General features: G+C 34.9%; 3 protein-coding genes across 13 annotated transcripts in view; 1 reads left to right on the top strand and 2 right to left on the bottom strand.

The window, feature by feature from the left end:
• pfkpa (phosphofructokinase, platelet a) overlaps window positions 1-12,489 on the bottom strand; it is a 40,629-nt gene extending 28,140 nt beyond the window's left edge. For 3 of the 5 annotated variants that reach the window (XM_068217141.2, XM_002666597.8, XM_002666599.8), the window contains exons 1-7: window positions 12,282-12,489; window positions 6,984-7,057; window positions 5,160-5,237; window positions 3,868-4,057; window positions 2,151-2,316; window positions 2,010-2,054; window positions 1,804-1,912 (exon numbers count right to left, since the gene is read on the bottom strand). In XM_068217141.2, the coding sequence (XP_068073242.2) occupies window positions 1,804-1,912; window positions 2,010-2,054; window positions 2,151-2,316; window positions 3,868-4,057; window positions 5,160-5,237; window positions 6,984-7,057; window positions 12,282-12,372 (753 nt within the window). In that variant the 5' untranslated portion in view covers window positions 12,373-12,489. Of the gene's footprint in view, window positions 1-1,160; window positions 1,257-1,803; window positions 1,913-2,009; window positions 2,055-2,150; window positions 2,317-3,867; window positions 4,058-5,159; window positions 5,238-6,983; window positions 7,058-12,281 lie in introns of all 5 variants that reach the window. The other 2 variants (XM_009297258.5, XM_009297257.5) reach the window with 1 other exon arrangement.
• adarb2 (adenosine deaminase RNA specific B2 (inactive)) overlaps window positions 1-15,011 on the top strand; it is a 597,874-nt gene that overhangs the window by 156,817 nt on the left and 426,046 nt on the right. The window lies entirely within an intron of this gene.
• ifnu (class II cytokine, IFN-u) overlaps window positions 14,125-15,011 on the bottom strand; it is a 121,898-nt gene continuing 121,011 nt past the window's right edge. The window contains exon 10 of the mRNA XM_068217288.2: window positions 14,125-14,545. Coding sequence (XP_068073389.1) covers window positions 14,453-14,545 — 93 coding nt within the window. The 3' untranslated portion in view covers window positions 14,125-14,452. The remainder of the gene's footprint in view (window positions 14,546-15,011) is intronic.

Raw genomic sequence — 15,011 nt, 5'->3', positions numbered from 1 at the left:
ATTGTTATTCATGGTCACCAAGTCGCCATATTTTTGGCCAAGTTGCCGTAAAGCACAATGTGCTACTGTACTCTTGTTCACGATTGAAAGGTAATGCTATATTTTGTGTCCTTGTACCGCATGTTCTGTGTACTTGCTAATGGAATTACAATTAGTTATTTGTAATTACATGCAACTAAACTTAACCTGCATTCTAAACCTATCCATGAAGTAAGTACATGTAATTAGGGTTGGGGTTAGAATGTCAAAAGTATCAAGTGCGGTACCAGTCGGTACTAGAATTTAAAAAATGTCCATTTTCTGCTAACAATTGAGTGTACTTAGTGATCAGCGATGAATTGTGGTGAACCAATGACCTTCAAAGCCAATCACAGTCTATTAAGCATGTTCAGACAATGGCCAATCTACAGTTTTTAAGTATTGAAATTGGTACCAAACTCGATACTTTTGACAACCCTATATGTAATTATGTAATTTTACTTAGTAGTTTGACCAATTAATTGTCGTTCAAGCTTTTTAAGTTGTATATAGCATCCTGGTATATTGTATATAAGGTTCTCAAAGGTTGTTGATGAAGTTGTAAAGTCTGTTTGTCAGAAAGCTGATGTGTACTGCTAATCATAGTCACTACGTTTCTGTACTGGTACTTCTGTTGTTTAACGTTATTGTTGAAGTCTACTATTTAGAAAGTCGTGGTTTTGTCAGTCAAAGTCATTTTTTTAGTAACGTTTTTAAATTGCAGTAAACTTAGTCAATGTCTCCAAGTCGAGCCCAAGTTGATTGAGGTTTTTAAGTTGCTAAAACACCAAGTTGTTATATCGTTTTAATGTTCCACAAATGTTTTTTTGGTGGTGAAGGGTCTAAGGTTAACACACCAATATTGATACACTGCTAAAGTATTTGTACCTTTTTGCTCAAAGCCAGCAAGACTCCTAAACATATTCTCTTTACCAAGGATTACAATGCCTCGAATTGGCAACTCTTATTTAAAAAAAAAGAAAGATCTGTTGCATATTGCTGTCAGAATGAAAGCCTTTGTACAATGTGTGGCATATGGCAAACAATGTATGTTTATTTAGAATTTTATTCAAGATGGGTCACACGTTTTTGGTAGAACTCCAGATTTTTGCTCTCTCCCTTTAAAAACAGTCAGTACTCACATCCTTGACTATACTAGAAGTAATTGCTTTTCCATGTCTGTCAATGGCTCCTTCAGCGACTATGATTATGTTCAACCTTGAACCTCTGGATCGAGTCTGAGGCAGCGGGCACATTTGTTCCACAAACACATAAGCAAGTTACAGACAGATGAGCATGCACACATAGATAATAACATTTTAGGACATCTGTGGGATACATACCTTTTATAATATATCAATATGTGCAACTAATGTAGTGATGCTTTTACATGTCTTTACAAAGGTGCTAAAAAGGCCACAATTAATCAATCAACCAACCAACTAATCAATCAATCAATCAATCAATAAATCAATCAATCAATCACACTTTTCCATGGTGTCTCTATCAAATAACCATGGACGGTAATAATCAGATAATGTTCTACTTTATCAAAATTTAAGCTTAACTGTAGATAATGTAACTTAAATAATATCCTGTAGCTTGTCAAGATGGACTTTCAGGTCCACTTTCCCAATGCTTTGCACAACCACAAGATTAATTAATGGTTCAGACCATTTTTAAGGAGAAGAAAACACTATAATTTAATATAAACATGAGGATTTATATATCGCAAGTATTTCTGATGTGATGCATTGAGGGTGAGGTGGAATATTTTTGCTTTACCGCGGAGAGTTTCTGACACATTTTCTCTTCCCAGCCATCCTCAGGGGGCATTTCGGGAATCAACACCCAGTCAGCTCCACATGCCAGGGCACTCACCAATGCCAGATAGCTTTATACATACAGATTAATGCAGTGCAGAAAACATGCCATCAATATATTTTTTTAAATGAACCAAAATAGCTGGTAATGACATAACCTTATCTTACCCACAATGCCTGCCCATCACCTCCAGAACGAATGTCCTCTGGTGACTGTAACATTAAAAAACATCAGCATTTTCTTTCGCAAGAAACATGTCGATTATGCAATCTGGATTATGTAACGTGAATTTTAGACAGCTGATGTACCTCTGAGCTGTTGTCATGATTGCATCCACCACCTCAATGATTCTGTGCAGGGCTGAGTCTGTTCCTATCGTCATGTCCGTGCCACAGAAGTCATTGTCAATGGAGCCCACCATTCCCACAATGTGAAGAGCAGAGTACTTCTGAGCCGCGTCTTCATCAATTAGACCTACAACACACACAAAAACTGGAGCGTTGGACACTTTACGCACTCAACGGCCGCAGTTTTGCTTATGGGCTGAGCTTTCGGGCACTGATGTTGGATTGCTTAATTTAGATTGAACTGTGAGAGCAAAATTCTACAAGAGTGATTATACCGCTCCCGACGGTGAATGCCGTTATACTCATGGCAGGTATTATTTGGTAGTTTGGTCATTTATTTTACTTATTTTTGTATGACTTAGTTTGGCAACCGTCAAATGTCATCTGAGAAACGGTAAAAAGTACAAAAAAACTTTAGTCTTCCATTAGAGACAACACTACATTTATATTCTATACTGTTGAGTGTGTAAGTGCATAAGTACATAGTGAGCAAGTGTATAGTGTGCCATTTGGGACGCAGCTAGTCTCAGAAAAAATTTTAAGTTCTGGTATAGGGGTGCCCAAACTCTGTCCTGGAGGGCCAGTGTCCTGCAGAGTTTAGTTCCAGCCCCAATTAGACACACCTGAACTAGCTAATCAAGCTCTTTTTAGGAGCCTTAAAGAAAGTAGGAGCTAAACTTTGCAAGACACTGACCCTCCAGGACTCCAGTTTGGACAACTCTGTTCTATACCATTCCAAATAGTCCAAGCTGTTTTTAAGCATCCTGATTACCCTGGTTCATTGTGAACAGCTGTTAATCAACTCACCAGGTGAAAAACAGAAGCTCTCTGCTGTTGGTTTGTGGACAGTCATGGCTAAGAGCTCAGTGAGGACCTGCGATTGCGCATTGTGGATGCTCACAATTGAAATCATATCTTATTATTTTGAAGTTCCAGTGGCTAAAAAGCAATGTATTATTTAAAAAATACACAACTTTCTGTACTGTGAACAAATCCAACAGATGTGGTTGGAAGCCAAAATTGACAACTGTACTGGCCAGAAGGATAGTGAGAGAGGTATAAAAGCCAAGGATAAACACCAAGGCCATCCGGATGAATCTGGGCTCTGCTGGTAGCAACATCTTATGGTAGATACAGATAGTCCAACTCTAAGAACACTATCCATGGGGGCAGCCTTGACCTAATAGTTAGAGAGTTGAACTTGTGATTGGAAGATCGCAGGTTCAAGTCTTGGCTCCAGCAGAGATTGTTGGTGATAAGAGTATATAACCAGTGCTCTCACCAACCTTAATACCACGGCTGAAGTGAGTCACTTGAGCAAGGCACCTATCCCCAAACGGTTTCCCAGGCATTGCAGCAATGGCTTCTCACTGCTCAGGATGTGTGTGTGTGTGTGTGTGTGTGTGTGTGTGTGTGTGTGTGTTTACCACTCTGTGTACAACTGGATGGGTTATCCCCACTGTCAAACATGGTGGTGTGCACCTAATGTTCTTACCAGGGAACCTAATCACTGTAAATGGCACCATCATCAAAATTCTCAACAACAACATCATTATTTACTGCCTGTTTGTCAACTACCCAGTTTCTGCTTAACATTTTCACAATTCAAATAAAACTCTTTAAAAAATATGTTTAATCAACAAACGTTTATGTGCACTAAATAATCTGCAGCTCATACCTTGCTGGACCAGCTCTGCCAGCAGGCCGCTCCACTCTTCTCTGAAGAGATTGGCCCCGGTCAAGCTGCCGTCTCCACCAATAACACACAAGTTGGTGATGCCTCTCTGTATGAGATTATGAGCAGCCTTCAGGCGACCCTCATGAGTGCGGAAATCTTTGCATCGTGCGCTCCCAATAACTGTGCCACCCTGGAACACAATCAATAAACATCTTAACCCCCGCAAACATGAGTTGGAAAAGGTATTAGCCTATTAATCAGTGTTTATTGAATGGAGAGAGTACAACGCAAAATCTAAAGACAACAATTTCTCAGAACTCCTTGTGAAAACATGGGTGGTCAACACGGAAGGGTTTTTCATGAATTCGCACTTAGCTGATGATTGATAATAAAGCTAGTTTGGCATGCTTTCCCTAGGGAAAGCCCTGGGCTCCCTCCTGTTAGCAGGATGAGAGGGAAGTTTTGAGTTAAGGTAGATCTCGATGAACTTCCCAGACTTGTTAATGGCTAATGACAGATTTTAGGCATAGCTATTCACCTTATTCTCCGCCGACGAGCGGGTGCTGCCATTTTAATCTTTTTGGCTTGAGACTTCCGTTCTCATTCACTTCCATTCATTTTTTGGCGTTAAAAACTGTTCATTACGCTGCTTGATGTTGCAATTTGATATTTTCTTATTATATTATTCTACTTGGTCTGTATAGTCATGCAAACATTTGTTTGTAGAGCAAGTAGTTTGACCGTTTTCTGCCGTTTATTATTCCTAGTCATTTCTCCCATAGGCGACTGAATCGGAAGTTCTAAGACAATCGCGAAAACAGGCGCACTTCCGCATTTTAGAATAAGGTCAATACTGATTACTAATAGCTCATCTATAATGCCAATTTGGTATGGTCAAATTACTTATATTGCATGTTTTTGGACTGTGGGAGGAAACCGGGGGAAACCCATGCGAGCATGGGGAGAACATGCAAACTCCACACAGAAATATCAACTGGTTCAGTAAGGACTTTTAACCAGTGATGTTCCTGCTGTGATGCAACAGTGCTAATCACTGGACTGCCATGCCACACAGTCTAGAAAAAGAAGGGAGGTATAAGGGTGGGAGGGGGGATTCTTCAAGACAAAGATACTGAAGTAAGAAACTCTGGTTATTAATAGTGAGTTAAAGTACTGAAAGTAAGACATCTTGGAGACCCATGGGGGCCAGTAACATAGTAACCAGTGCATAGTAACCAATCCTCTTGAAAACAGGATTAGTGGTATGTAAGAGTGTTTTTTATCACACACACCACTTGCAGCATGCTGGACACATTCTCCCAAGTCGCCTCTTTTATGTTGTCGCCTCCATCCACCATACCCTGATAACCCTGTAAAACACAAACATGCAATCAAACATTCACCCTTCTCTCCTTCAGTGACCTCTGTTATATGAGCCAGCTTACTGATATTGACAGACAATGTTCTGGCTTGGCAAAGACATGGTTGTGTGTTTACAAAATGTCTCTACTTGGCACAGTCGTGGTGTCTCACTTCTGCATCATTAGCAGAACTAGCAAATGCTTGCTTTAGCAAATGCCACAGACAAATAATGATATGGCAATCTTCACCTTAATTTTCACCAGGAGAAGATGTACGTGTGGGTTTCTTCACTGGAGCTGTTGCATAAGAGCACAGCAGGCGCATAAATATGCAGCCCATTAAAGCCAGACATCTCATGGTGCTCTATCAGATGCTACTGGAAAAATTGTGTTTATATGAGGCCAGATATTCGGCTCTTAATTCAAACCACTGTGGAAATAGTTATGCCACGCCAACAGCACTAAAATAGATTTGTATTATTTACATTATATGGCTTGCTTTACTTAAAAGGTAGTGTGTATTCATAATATATCCTAAAGGGGACATATTCTGCCCCTTTTTTACAAGATGTCAGAATCCCTAGATTGTGTATGATTGTGTATGTTAAGTTTCAACTTCAAATACCCCACAAAACATGTTTTATAACTCCTTGAATCTGCCCCATTTAGACTTTAGTCCTAATGCTGCGTTCACACCAGGCGTGGATAAAGCATCAAGAGCAAGTTATTTACATGTTAAGTCAATGCAAAGCTGCGAATAGACATCCTGTGGTGCAATATGCGTGAATGTGGTGTTACGAATGACACGATTCACGCGAATGAATTGCAAGGAGTTGAGCGTTTTGCACAATTGACGCACTTAACATGCGTATTGCAAGATTCGCTAGAGTTGGAAAAACTGAACTTAAGCAGACATTTGCGCCGTTTTAACTAATCAGGAGACGTAGCACCTGTTGTAGGGCTTGGCTCAGTCGGAAGCACCGCTGAGAGCCTCCATCCTCCAGGTAAAGTTTCTGGAGGAGTTGATGAACTCACAGAGTTGGGTGCACCTCTGAATGGATCTTGTTGGCTCAGACACGGCTCCAAATGAATCAACGCTGTTTTTCAGCCTTCCTTAAGCACATAAACACAGCTACTCTTTTAATAAAATCCATGTTAGCCATTTAGCAATGAAGCTAGAGTCACTGGGCAAACAGAAGCGATGTCCATGATGCGAATCCACGTCTATTGTAAAGTGAATTTGACGTGCGAAAGAAGCAAGTAAACTCAAAATGTTCTTGCGTTTATTTACGTGTGAATATCGCGATTTGCTCACGCGTTCCGGGTCTGGTGTGAACACAGCATTATAGTGTCTGTTTGGTGACTTTTGGTCGCTTTAAATTTAAATGAGAATGTGCTCTTTTTAAAAGAGGGCGGAGCTATAAAAGCCTATGTGTCAGTATAGTGGCAGATTGAAAAATAAGACACAGTTTGTTTCTGCCGACCATTAGACCATTAGAAGCTGGTTATATTTACTGACTTACCACACAACTGTGTTTAAACCCCTTACAAAAGTGATTTTTGCATGATAAGTGCCCTTTTAATAATAAAATTTCTTCTAATATAAATCAATATGCCATTCAGAAAGAGTTACAACATCACTGAGAGCTATTAGATCATTATATGTTCAACAGCACTAGTCCCTAGTTTGTCTCATTAATGTTTACTATAAGTATACATAGTATGTAAGGACATCATTTTGAATAAGAGACTGACCTCGTGAACGAAGTAGACTTTGGCTCCTACATAAATTCCCATACGGACAACAGCCCGAACAGCAGCGTTCATTCCTGGATGCAGAGAATGTGAGACAAAATTTTTATATTGAAACATATCAAATGCACAACAACAGAAGTAGGCTATACTCCATGCTGGAAACATTATTGAAATGTTATTCTACAGCAAATCTTAAAACACCTGCAGCCCACTCTGGGGGCTAGATTGATTTCTATTACATTTTGATTTAACCGAGACTTGGCAATATCAGGTTTGATTTAATATGCTAAATTTGCGTACTGAAAGGCACATTGGTGTTTCTAGGCAACACATTACAACAGACTGTGACTGATGAGTAAGAGAGAACAGCAAAACAGCACGATCCCTTAAAAACACAGTTTCAGTATCAATATTGTTGGTGATCAAATGTCAGCAGCAAAAATAGAAAAAAAAGGATAAATAATTCATAATCTACTATTTTCTTTTCATGAAGAATACAAACATAAAAAATGATTTTCGTGCCTTTAATCCAACATAAAAACATAATATTTTAATTTATACTAAATACTATATTGCTTTTGGACCATATTATTGTCTTGTAAAGTGTATAAATTCATTCATTCATTTTCTTTTCGACTTAGTCACTTTTATTAATTAGGAGTCGTCACAGCAGAATGAACCACCAACTGATCCAGCATATGTTTTACGCGGTGGATACCCTTCCAGCTGCAAGTGTATTGTGTATATTGTAATGCATTATACATTGCTAATGAATGCTACAACATACTAATTTATCTCAGCAGGCGCATGAAAGAGGTTTATGTTAGGTTAGATTTAGGTTGTGATGTCGGTTGACCAAAATTCAATGACTAGCCAGTGTCTACGTCAAATGATGATATTTGGTTGACTTAAGGTTGTGTTGGAAAATCTAACGTTGAGCATCAGTTGATCATACTGATGTTAAATACTGACATTTATTCATCAGTTATGGCAACCAAATCTAATGTCTGATAGACGTCATAATGGTAACGTCCACACAACGTCAAGCTGTAACACCATTATACTGTGCATTGATATTTAATTGCTTTTAGGTTGCATTGGTGACCATAATGGTGATCACATAGTGATCAAAATCCAACGTCTGTCCGAATTTCATTTCCACCCAAAATGCAGCATCCCCTGACATTGAGGTATGTTGACGTCCTGTGCCTGCTGGGGTTAACTATAGTGATAAACTATAATAAATACTGTAGTATCCATCCATTCAGTAAACTTGGGTTTATTGTTGTAGTATTATATACCCAATACTTGTAGAAAATGTGCCACAGTATTGTATAATTTGTTTTATATTACTACTATAGCAGTTACTTTACTATAGGATGGTTTGAAAGTATTTAACGTAAATTGCTATAGCATCTTTTTACATCTAGTGTTATAAAAAATTAATTAATTTAAATTAAATTATAATTAAATTAAATTTAAAAAGTTACTTCAACATTTGAGAAGTAAAACTCAAAAGATGTCATGCAAAAAATATATATATTCAGTTGTGTGGAGTAAACAATGATAACGCACTGTAAAAGTCCCCTGATATCACATAATAGATTTATGTGACAAATTAATTATGTGATAAATTTTCATATCGTTCTTCACTTATAATATATTTCTCTGTTGTTAAGCTTGCAGTGTAGTTTGCCTTCACAACTTGGATTATATCTTCATTATAACTGTTTTGGAGATGTTTTTCAGATGTTTAGCTAATCTGATAACATAAATATTAATAAGTAAATTAATATTAATATAAAAAAACTAATAATTGTCTTATTTGTTTGGTGTTTCTGCTAATATTCTCTAAATTTCCTCTAAAAATTATTTCCGAATACCTTCACATAAGCACTAATTTAAAAACATTGGGTTATACATAGAAATGAGCATGTGTAATCTTTATTTATATTGTTTTTATTCCATGTTTTGTGGGAGAAGCGATCTTTATGAAATAAGATTTCTCCAATAATTTAAATCTTTGGCATTTTTTTCCCCACATGTTTATCATTGTTTGCCAGCCAAAATGTTAAGTCTGATATGGGTCACATTCAAATCAATGACAAAAGGTGTCAGTGTCACCAGTTAGTCTGTCACTGTCTATCAATTTAACTGAAACAAAAATACAGTCCTGCCTGCTATTTGTGTTCAGCAGCTGCTCTAAAGTGTTAATACGGGAATTCACCTATAACACATACGTGCAGGTACACATCAAGCCACTGAACTGACTAATATTGCATGTAAGTTACATCAGATCCACATTTCTCATTTCAGAATGACACATTTCGTCTATGGTGACTCATTAACTACTATCAAATGTGGATTTTCCACATAGTAATCTGCAGTACAGAACCAGGACATTTGCATTTCTCACATTGACCTTTTTAAAGAGCTGTTTTAAATGTCTAAAGATCAATAGAAGTGAATGAGACTGGATGTCTCGAATTAAGTCAATTGGGAAAAAGAAGTTCACTTTAGCATGCCTTTAAAAGGAGTTTTGTTAATAGTATATTTTATAATGAACTAAATCTAGTGTTTTCAGACACTCAACATTACATGTTATTTGTACTAAAATAAAATATACTTATTGCATGTTAAATGTGATTAAATGAAATGTATTGTTGAATACATTTATATTAATTTGCATTATTTTATAATATATACATTTTACAATACTTTTTGGCCCACTTTGGAGACATTACACCAATTTTACCCTTTTCTGAAATCATTGATGTGTAAGAGTAGACTTTGATACAGTATGCTATTTAATGTAAATGTACAGTTAATAGGCCTTTATTAAATCCTCATAAACTGTATAATTGCTTTTTTGTAGTATGGTTAAAATGCAATGACATTGAAATGCAGTTTCGAATTCACACACTTTAAAAAGGTCCTGTAGATTAACACTTTAACATTACTTTCCATGTATTTTAATATGAATCATTTAAAATGTATTTTAATCTGACAATCAAAAAATGTGTTAAAGTTAAAATGTTTATATTCTTACAAAGTCTAGACTTTATGTAACTAATATGATTTTATATGCTTTTCTTTTGTATCATTTGAAATATAATGTTAAATATATAAATACATAAATAAGTGAATACATATACCAAAACATAGTAAACACATTAAATAGTAGTAAAAAATAAATAAAATATATAAATAATAATAATTCAATAAAATATAAATAAAAAAAATAAATCAGAATAAACTGTAAATTTAACAATCAAAATGTATGGATAAAACAACAATAATAATAAATAATAATCAGTATATTTACAATGATTCATTTATAATAGTCTAGGTGTTTGTGTGTGCGACTCTTAATTTAATAATTGTCAAATGTTACAAATATATTGGCAAAGCATTTATAAAGTTTACATTAAAAACAACTTAGTAAGCAAAGTAAAAAGTAGTAGTAGATGTATATTTTTATATAAATAAAATTATGAAAAACAGAAGAAAAAATAATTAATTAATAATATTTAAATAAATATACAAATTAAATTAAAAATAATAAAACTAATAATAATTATTATTAATATTAAATTAAAAATACAAATAAAATAATAATAAATCAGAATAAACGATACATTTAACAATCTACATTTATGTAAAAAACAGTAATAATAAATAATAATCAGTATATTTACAATGATTCATTTATAATAATCTCTCTCTCTCTCTCTCTCTCAATTTAATTCAATAATTGCTTTATTGGAATGACAAATGTTGCAAATGTATTGCCAAAGCATTTATAAAGTTTACATTAAAAACAACACAGTAAACAAAGTAAAACGTTTTAGTAGCAGTAAAAAATAAGTTAATAAATTAATAAATAATAATTAAAGAAAAATACAAATAAAAAATAATAATAAATCGTAATAATCTCTCTCTCTCTCTCTCTCTCTCTCTCTCTCTCTCTCTAACAAAACAGGCTCATAACCACTTCCTAAAGGAAATACCAGTTTTTGAAGGGGGTTTAACAATTAAAAGTGCAAAGTGACTTTAACAAAAATAAAGTAATAATAATTAAAAGAAAAAAAAATGATGTTTAATTAATATGACCTAATCATCCTGACTAGATCAGGTTACACGTTATTTTGAAGGTCAGATCAGGTAAGCAGCCTCCTAAAGCAGAAGCAGCCTCTTGACTGCACGTACACAAATTTTCATAGTGAAGGCTTGTTTTTTTTTTTTTTTTTTTAATATGACTGACGTGACATTGGTTTATAATGCCTTGCGCGTTGCCCACATGACTCAGTTTCCTGTGACGTAACTTTTCTCCAGCTCAAAACGCGCGTCGGCTTCTCACGTACGCATGCCATGCTTCACCCTAATGTCACCATATTTACCTACTCTAAACAAAAATATAAACCCAATGAAGAAACATACAGGTGTTTCAAAGCATATCAACACGGTAAACACAAGAAAGCGACTCTGAGAAGCAACTTCCTGGTTGACGACAAGCAAAATCCTCAACTGGCATACAGGAAAGCGTTGATGAGGTAACACAGATGTGGTGATTATTAAACAAACGCAAGTAAGCATATCAATATTTGGTCACAATGGAGGCTGGAAAGATATGCTACGTGCTGTTGGTGAAGGTCACATGATTCCGCAATGCAGTGACACGAATACCGGAGTAAATTATAAGTAATTACATACACACCTACACCGCAGAGAGCCGAGGGAAATAGTTATGTCCGTTAAATGGAGACATTGTGATCGAAAGAGTGGATTTTAGCGTATCCCCATCCCTTTCCTCCTCCCCATCATCATCATCAACATCATTACCTCAGCCGGTATTATTTACTAATATTGATCAGACTTAACTAGCAGTGGTTACATTAAAAATAATTACACTTCCAAATCATAGTGAAAGTCAAAGATAACACGATGACCTTGTGAAAATATGATGCTATACGTTTGCATCCCTGAGACAGCCGTTAGCCATTTCATCAGTCTGTAGCTAGAATTAAATCTACATGTACAATTCTAACAATTTAGTATTATGACTTACGTTACACATAGCAGATGTGAGGCGAATAACGTTAAATATATTTAACTGACAGTCGTGGCTCCCAATGTTGACGTAACATTACGGTACGTTACAGTGCATCAGAATGAGCATGATATTCATACATACTCCAGAGATCCATCTGAACACAGTTAAAGTATATTACACCGATAATAACGCATTATAGATATACATTATGAAATAATAATATTAAGATATCACTGTGATGTTACCTTGCGCATCTCCTCCGCTTGTCAGCACCGCGATGGCTTTCCCAGCGCCTGTCAGGTTCTCAAAAAACCTCTTATTGTCCGATTGAGCCATTTTCCCTTTTGTTACTTACAATATATTAAATTACAATAATCAATAAATATAGCTGTAATAGATTTGTGCCGGTTGGGAGACTCTATCCTCCCCTCTCCTCTTCTCTCTCCAGCGGTCTCCTCCTGCACGTCCTCGCTGAACCTGCATCAGCGATCTATGTGTTTGACAGCTCTCTCAGCCAATAGCTGAGCAGATTTCGCATTCTCGCCAGAACTTTAACCAATAGCAGACTCTCTTCCGCGAAGGAAGGTGATGTGGGCGGTGGATAACTTTGCACTTGACTTATATGGTCTAGATCCGGTAAATTAAAATTCCTTCGGAGAGCAAGACCACTGAAATAAAATGTATAGGACATAAACATCTGTCATCGGGGATTTGCGTTGTCATAAACTGTTTGCCATACACGTGAATAATGAATGAAATGTGCTCTGTGTTATTAAAAATATGCGGATCTTAATAGCTTTTAATTACAACCGTTATTTTAGTGTGTGCTGCCGTCTGTTGGTTTATATAAGAAATACACAGGGATTGCATATGGAGGAGCATCATTTATACTTGAAGAGTTTAGATGCCAAAATCTGTAAATGCCGTCTGAAATTTTCTCCTGTGTGTATGTTAGTTGCTTAATAACACTTTTATGGCTAAGCATAAGTGCTTTTCCTGGTATTTAATGTGAAATATTTCAACATAAACAAAGGAGGCTGAGAAAAATGTTCATTTTCAATGGAAATTTCAGACGGCACTTAAAGGTTTTTTGCATCTGAACTCAGTTATTAATTCAGTTATTTACATTAAATGTTTTCTTGGATTGTCGATAAACAACTTCTGTAACAAGCTTTTGTTTCTAAATGTGAATATTATATTACTGTATAATATAATTAGAAATCATAAACAGATCTGATAACGAACCTTTCAAATGTTAAATAGTTTTTTTTTTTTAGATTTGGATATCTGTTTTATAGAAAACTTTTACTTTTTATATTGCATTAATACTTTTTATTATGCTAACAGTAAATTAGAACATCTAACAATGCATCTGAGCCAATGTTGTTACTAATCTTTCACACGTCCTGTGATGAAATGGAAAAAAAAAACAGCCCTTTACTTTTTATGTTGAAAATATGAAATTTTGTGTGTTTTTGTTTACCAAATCAGTAACATCATTTATAACCCTTGCAATTAAAAAGGTTAAAATCCTGTCGTTTTAAAAAAGTTTACTTGTTTTATCTGTTATCCGGGAATTTCGTTGTCATGAACTGTTTGTTATACACGTGAATAATAAATGAAACTTTACACTCGTGTTATTATAAATATGTGTAGCTTTAAATTCCAACCATTATTTTAGTGTGTGCTGCTGTCAGTTGGTTTATATAATAAATACACAAGAATTGCATATGGAAGAGCATCATTTATAGTTATTTACATGACATGTTTTCTTGAATTGTCAACAAACAACCTCTAAAAACAAACTGCTGTTTCTAAATATGAATATTATATTGTGTTCTATAATCAGAAACAGATCTGACAACAAACCTTTCAAATGTGTACTAAACTGTTTTTTTGGATATCTGTTTTATAGAAAATGTTTACATATTATATTGCATTAATACAGGAAATTTATTGATTTCAAGTGACATGATAGTAAAATAGATTAGATTAGTTTTCTTATATGTTTAAGAACTAACATTAGGTAGCAATATTATTATAATAATAAATAATATTATACATAAGAAAGAGAACACAGACATGCAATATCTTAGAAGACACATTTTAATAGTGGATATATAAATAATAATAAAAAAATCAACATAATACACAATCTCACACAGCAATAATCTTTTCATGACTCAACAAATCATGAATTTGAAATGCATAATTCATAATTTTCTTTATAAAACAGTACAAAACTATAGATTTATTGTTCAAATTTAAACATCGCAAATAATCAGTTCATGACTCAAATATTTAGTATGATAAGTGCATTTCTTAAAACCAGTACAATATATATCCATCAAGCTTTTAAATGACATAGTGTTTGCAATTTAATTCAAGTATATACGTAGGGATGTGTAGTAATCTCTTAACGTCGCCGTCTGACAGAGCGTTTCTCCAGCCGCTGGAGAATCTCTCGCACTTTTGAATTAATGATTTCCCATGCACATGTTGAGTGGAACTGAAAAAAAGAAGAAGAAAATAAATATGTAGACATTAATAAAAATAGACAAACGTTAACGTTGGGTTTTATGAGTGAAAGGAAGAAACACAATTGTCAAGTATTGTAATCAATACTAGAAATTCGTCCACAGTTGTTCATATAACATTCAAACAATGCAAAAAAAATCTAAATAATAAATAAATACATTAACAAAGGAAAGAAGGAATGAATGAAGAAACGAAACAAGTAAATAAATAATGTAAATCAATAAATAATGAAAAAAAAATCCGAAATTTGGGTAAAATATGCAAAACCCAACAGGTGGGTTAAAATGTAATTAAAATTCTAACCAAACCTTATTTGGCTGGTCCATATTTTAACCAGATTTGGATTAAACCAACTCAGTGCAGACAGACAGACAGACAGACATAGAGATAGATAGATAGATAGATAGATAGATAGATAGATAGATAGACAGACAGAC

Source organism: Danio rerio, chromosome 24 (assembly GCF_049306965.1).
Source record: "Danio rerio strain Tuebingen ecotype United States chromosome 24, GRCz12tu, whole genome shotgun sequence".
NCBI lineage: Eukaryota > Metazoa > Chordata > Actinopteri > Cypriniformes > Danionidae > Danio > Danio rerio.
The sequence above is the reverse complement of the archived record's forward strand: the minus strand, read 5'-3'. Positions and strand labels throughout refer to the sequence as shown.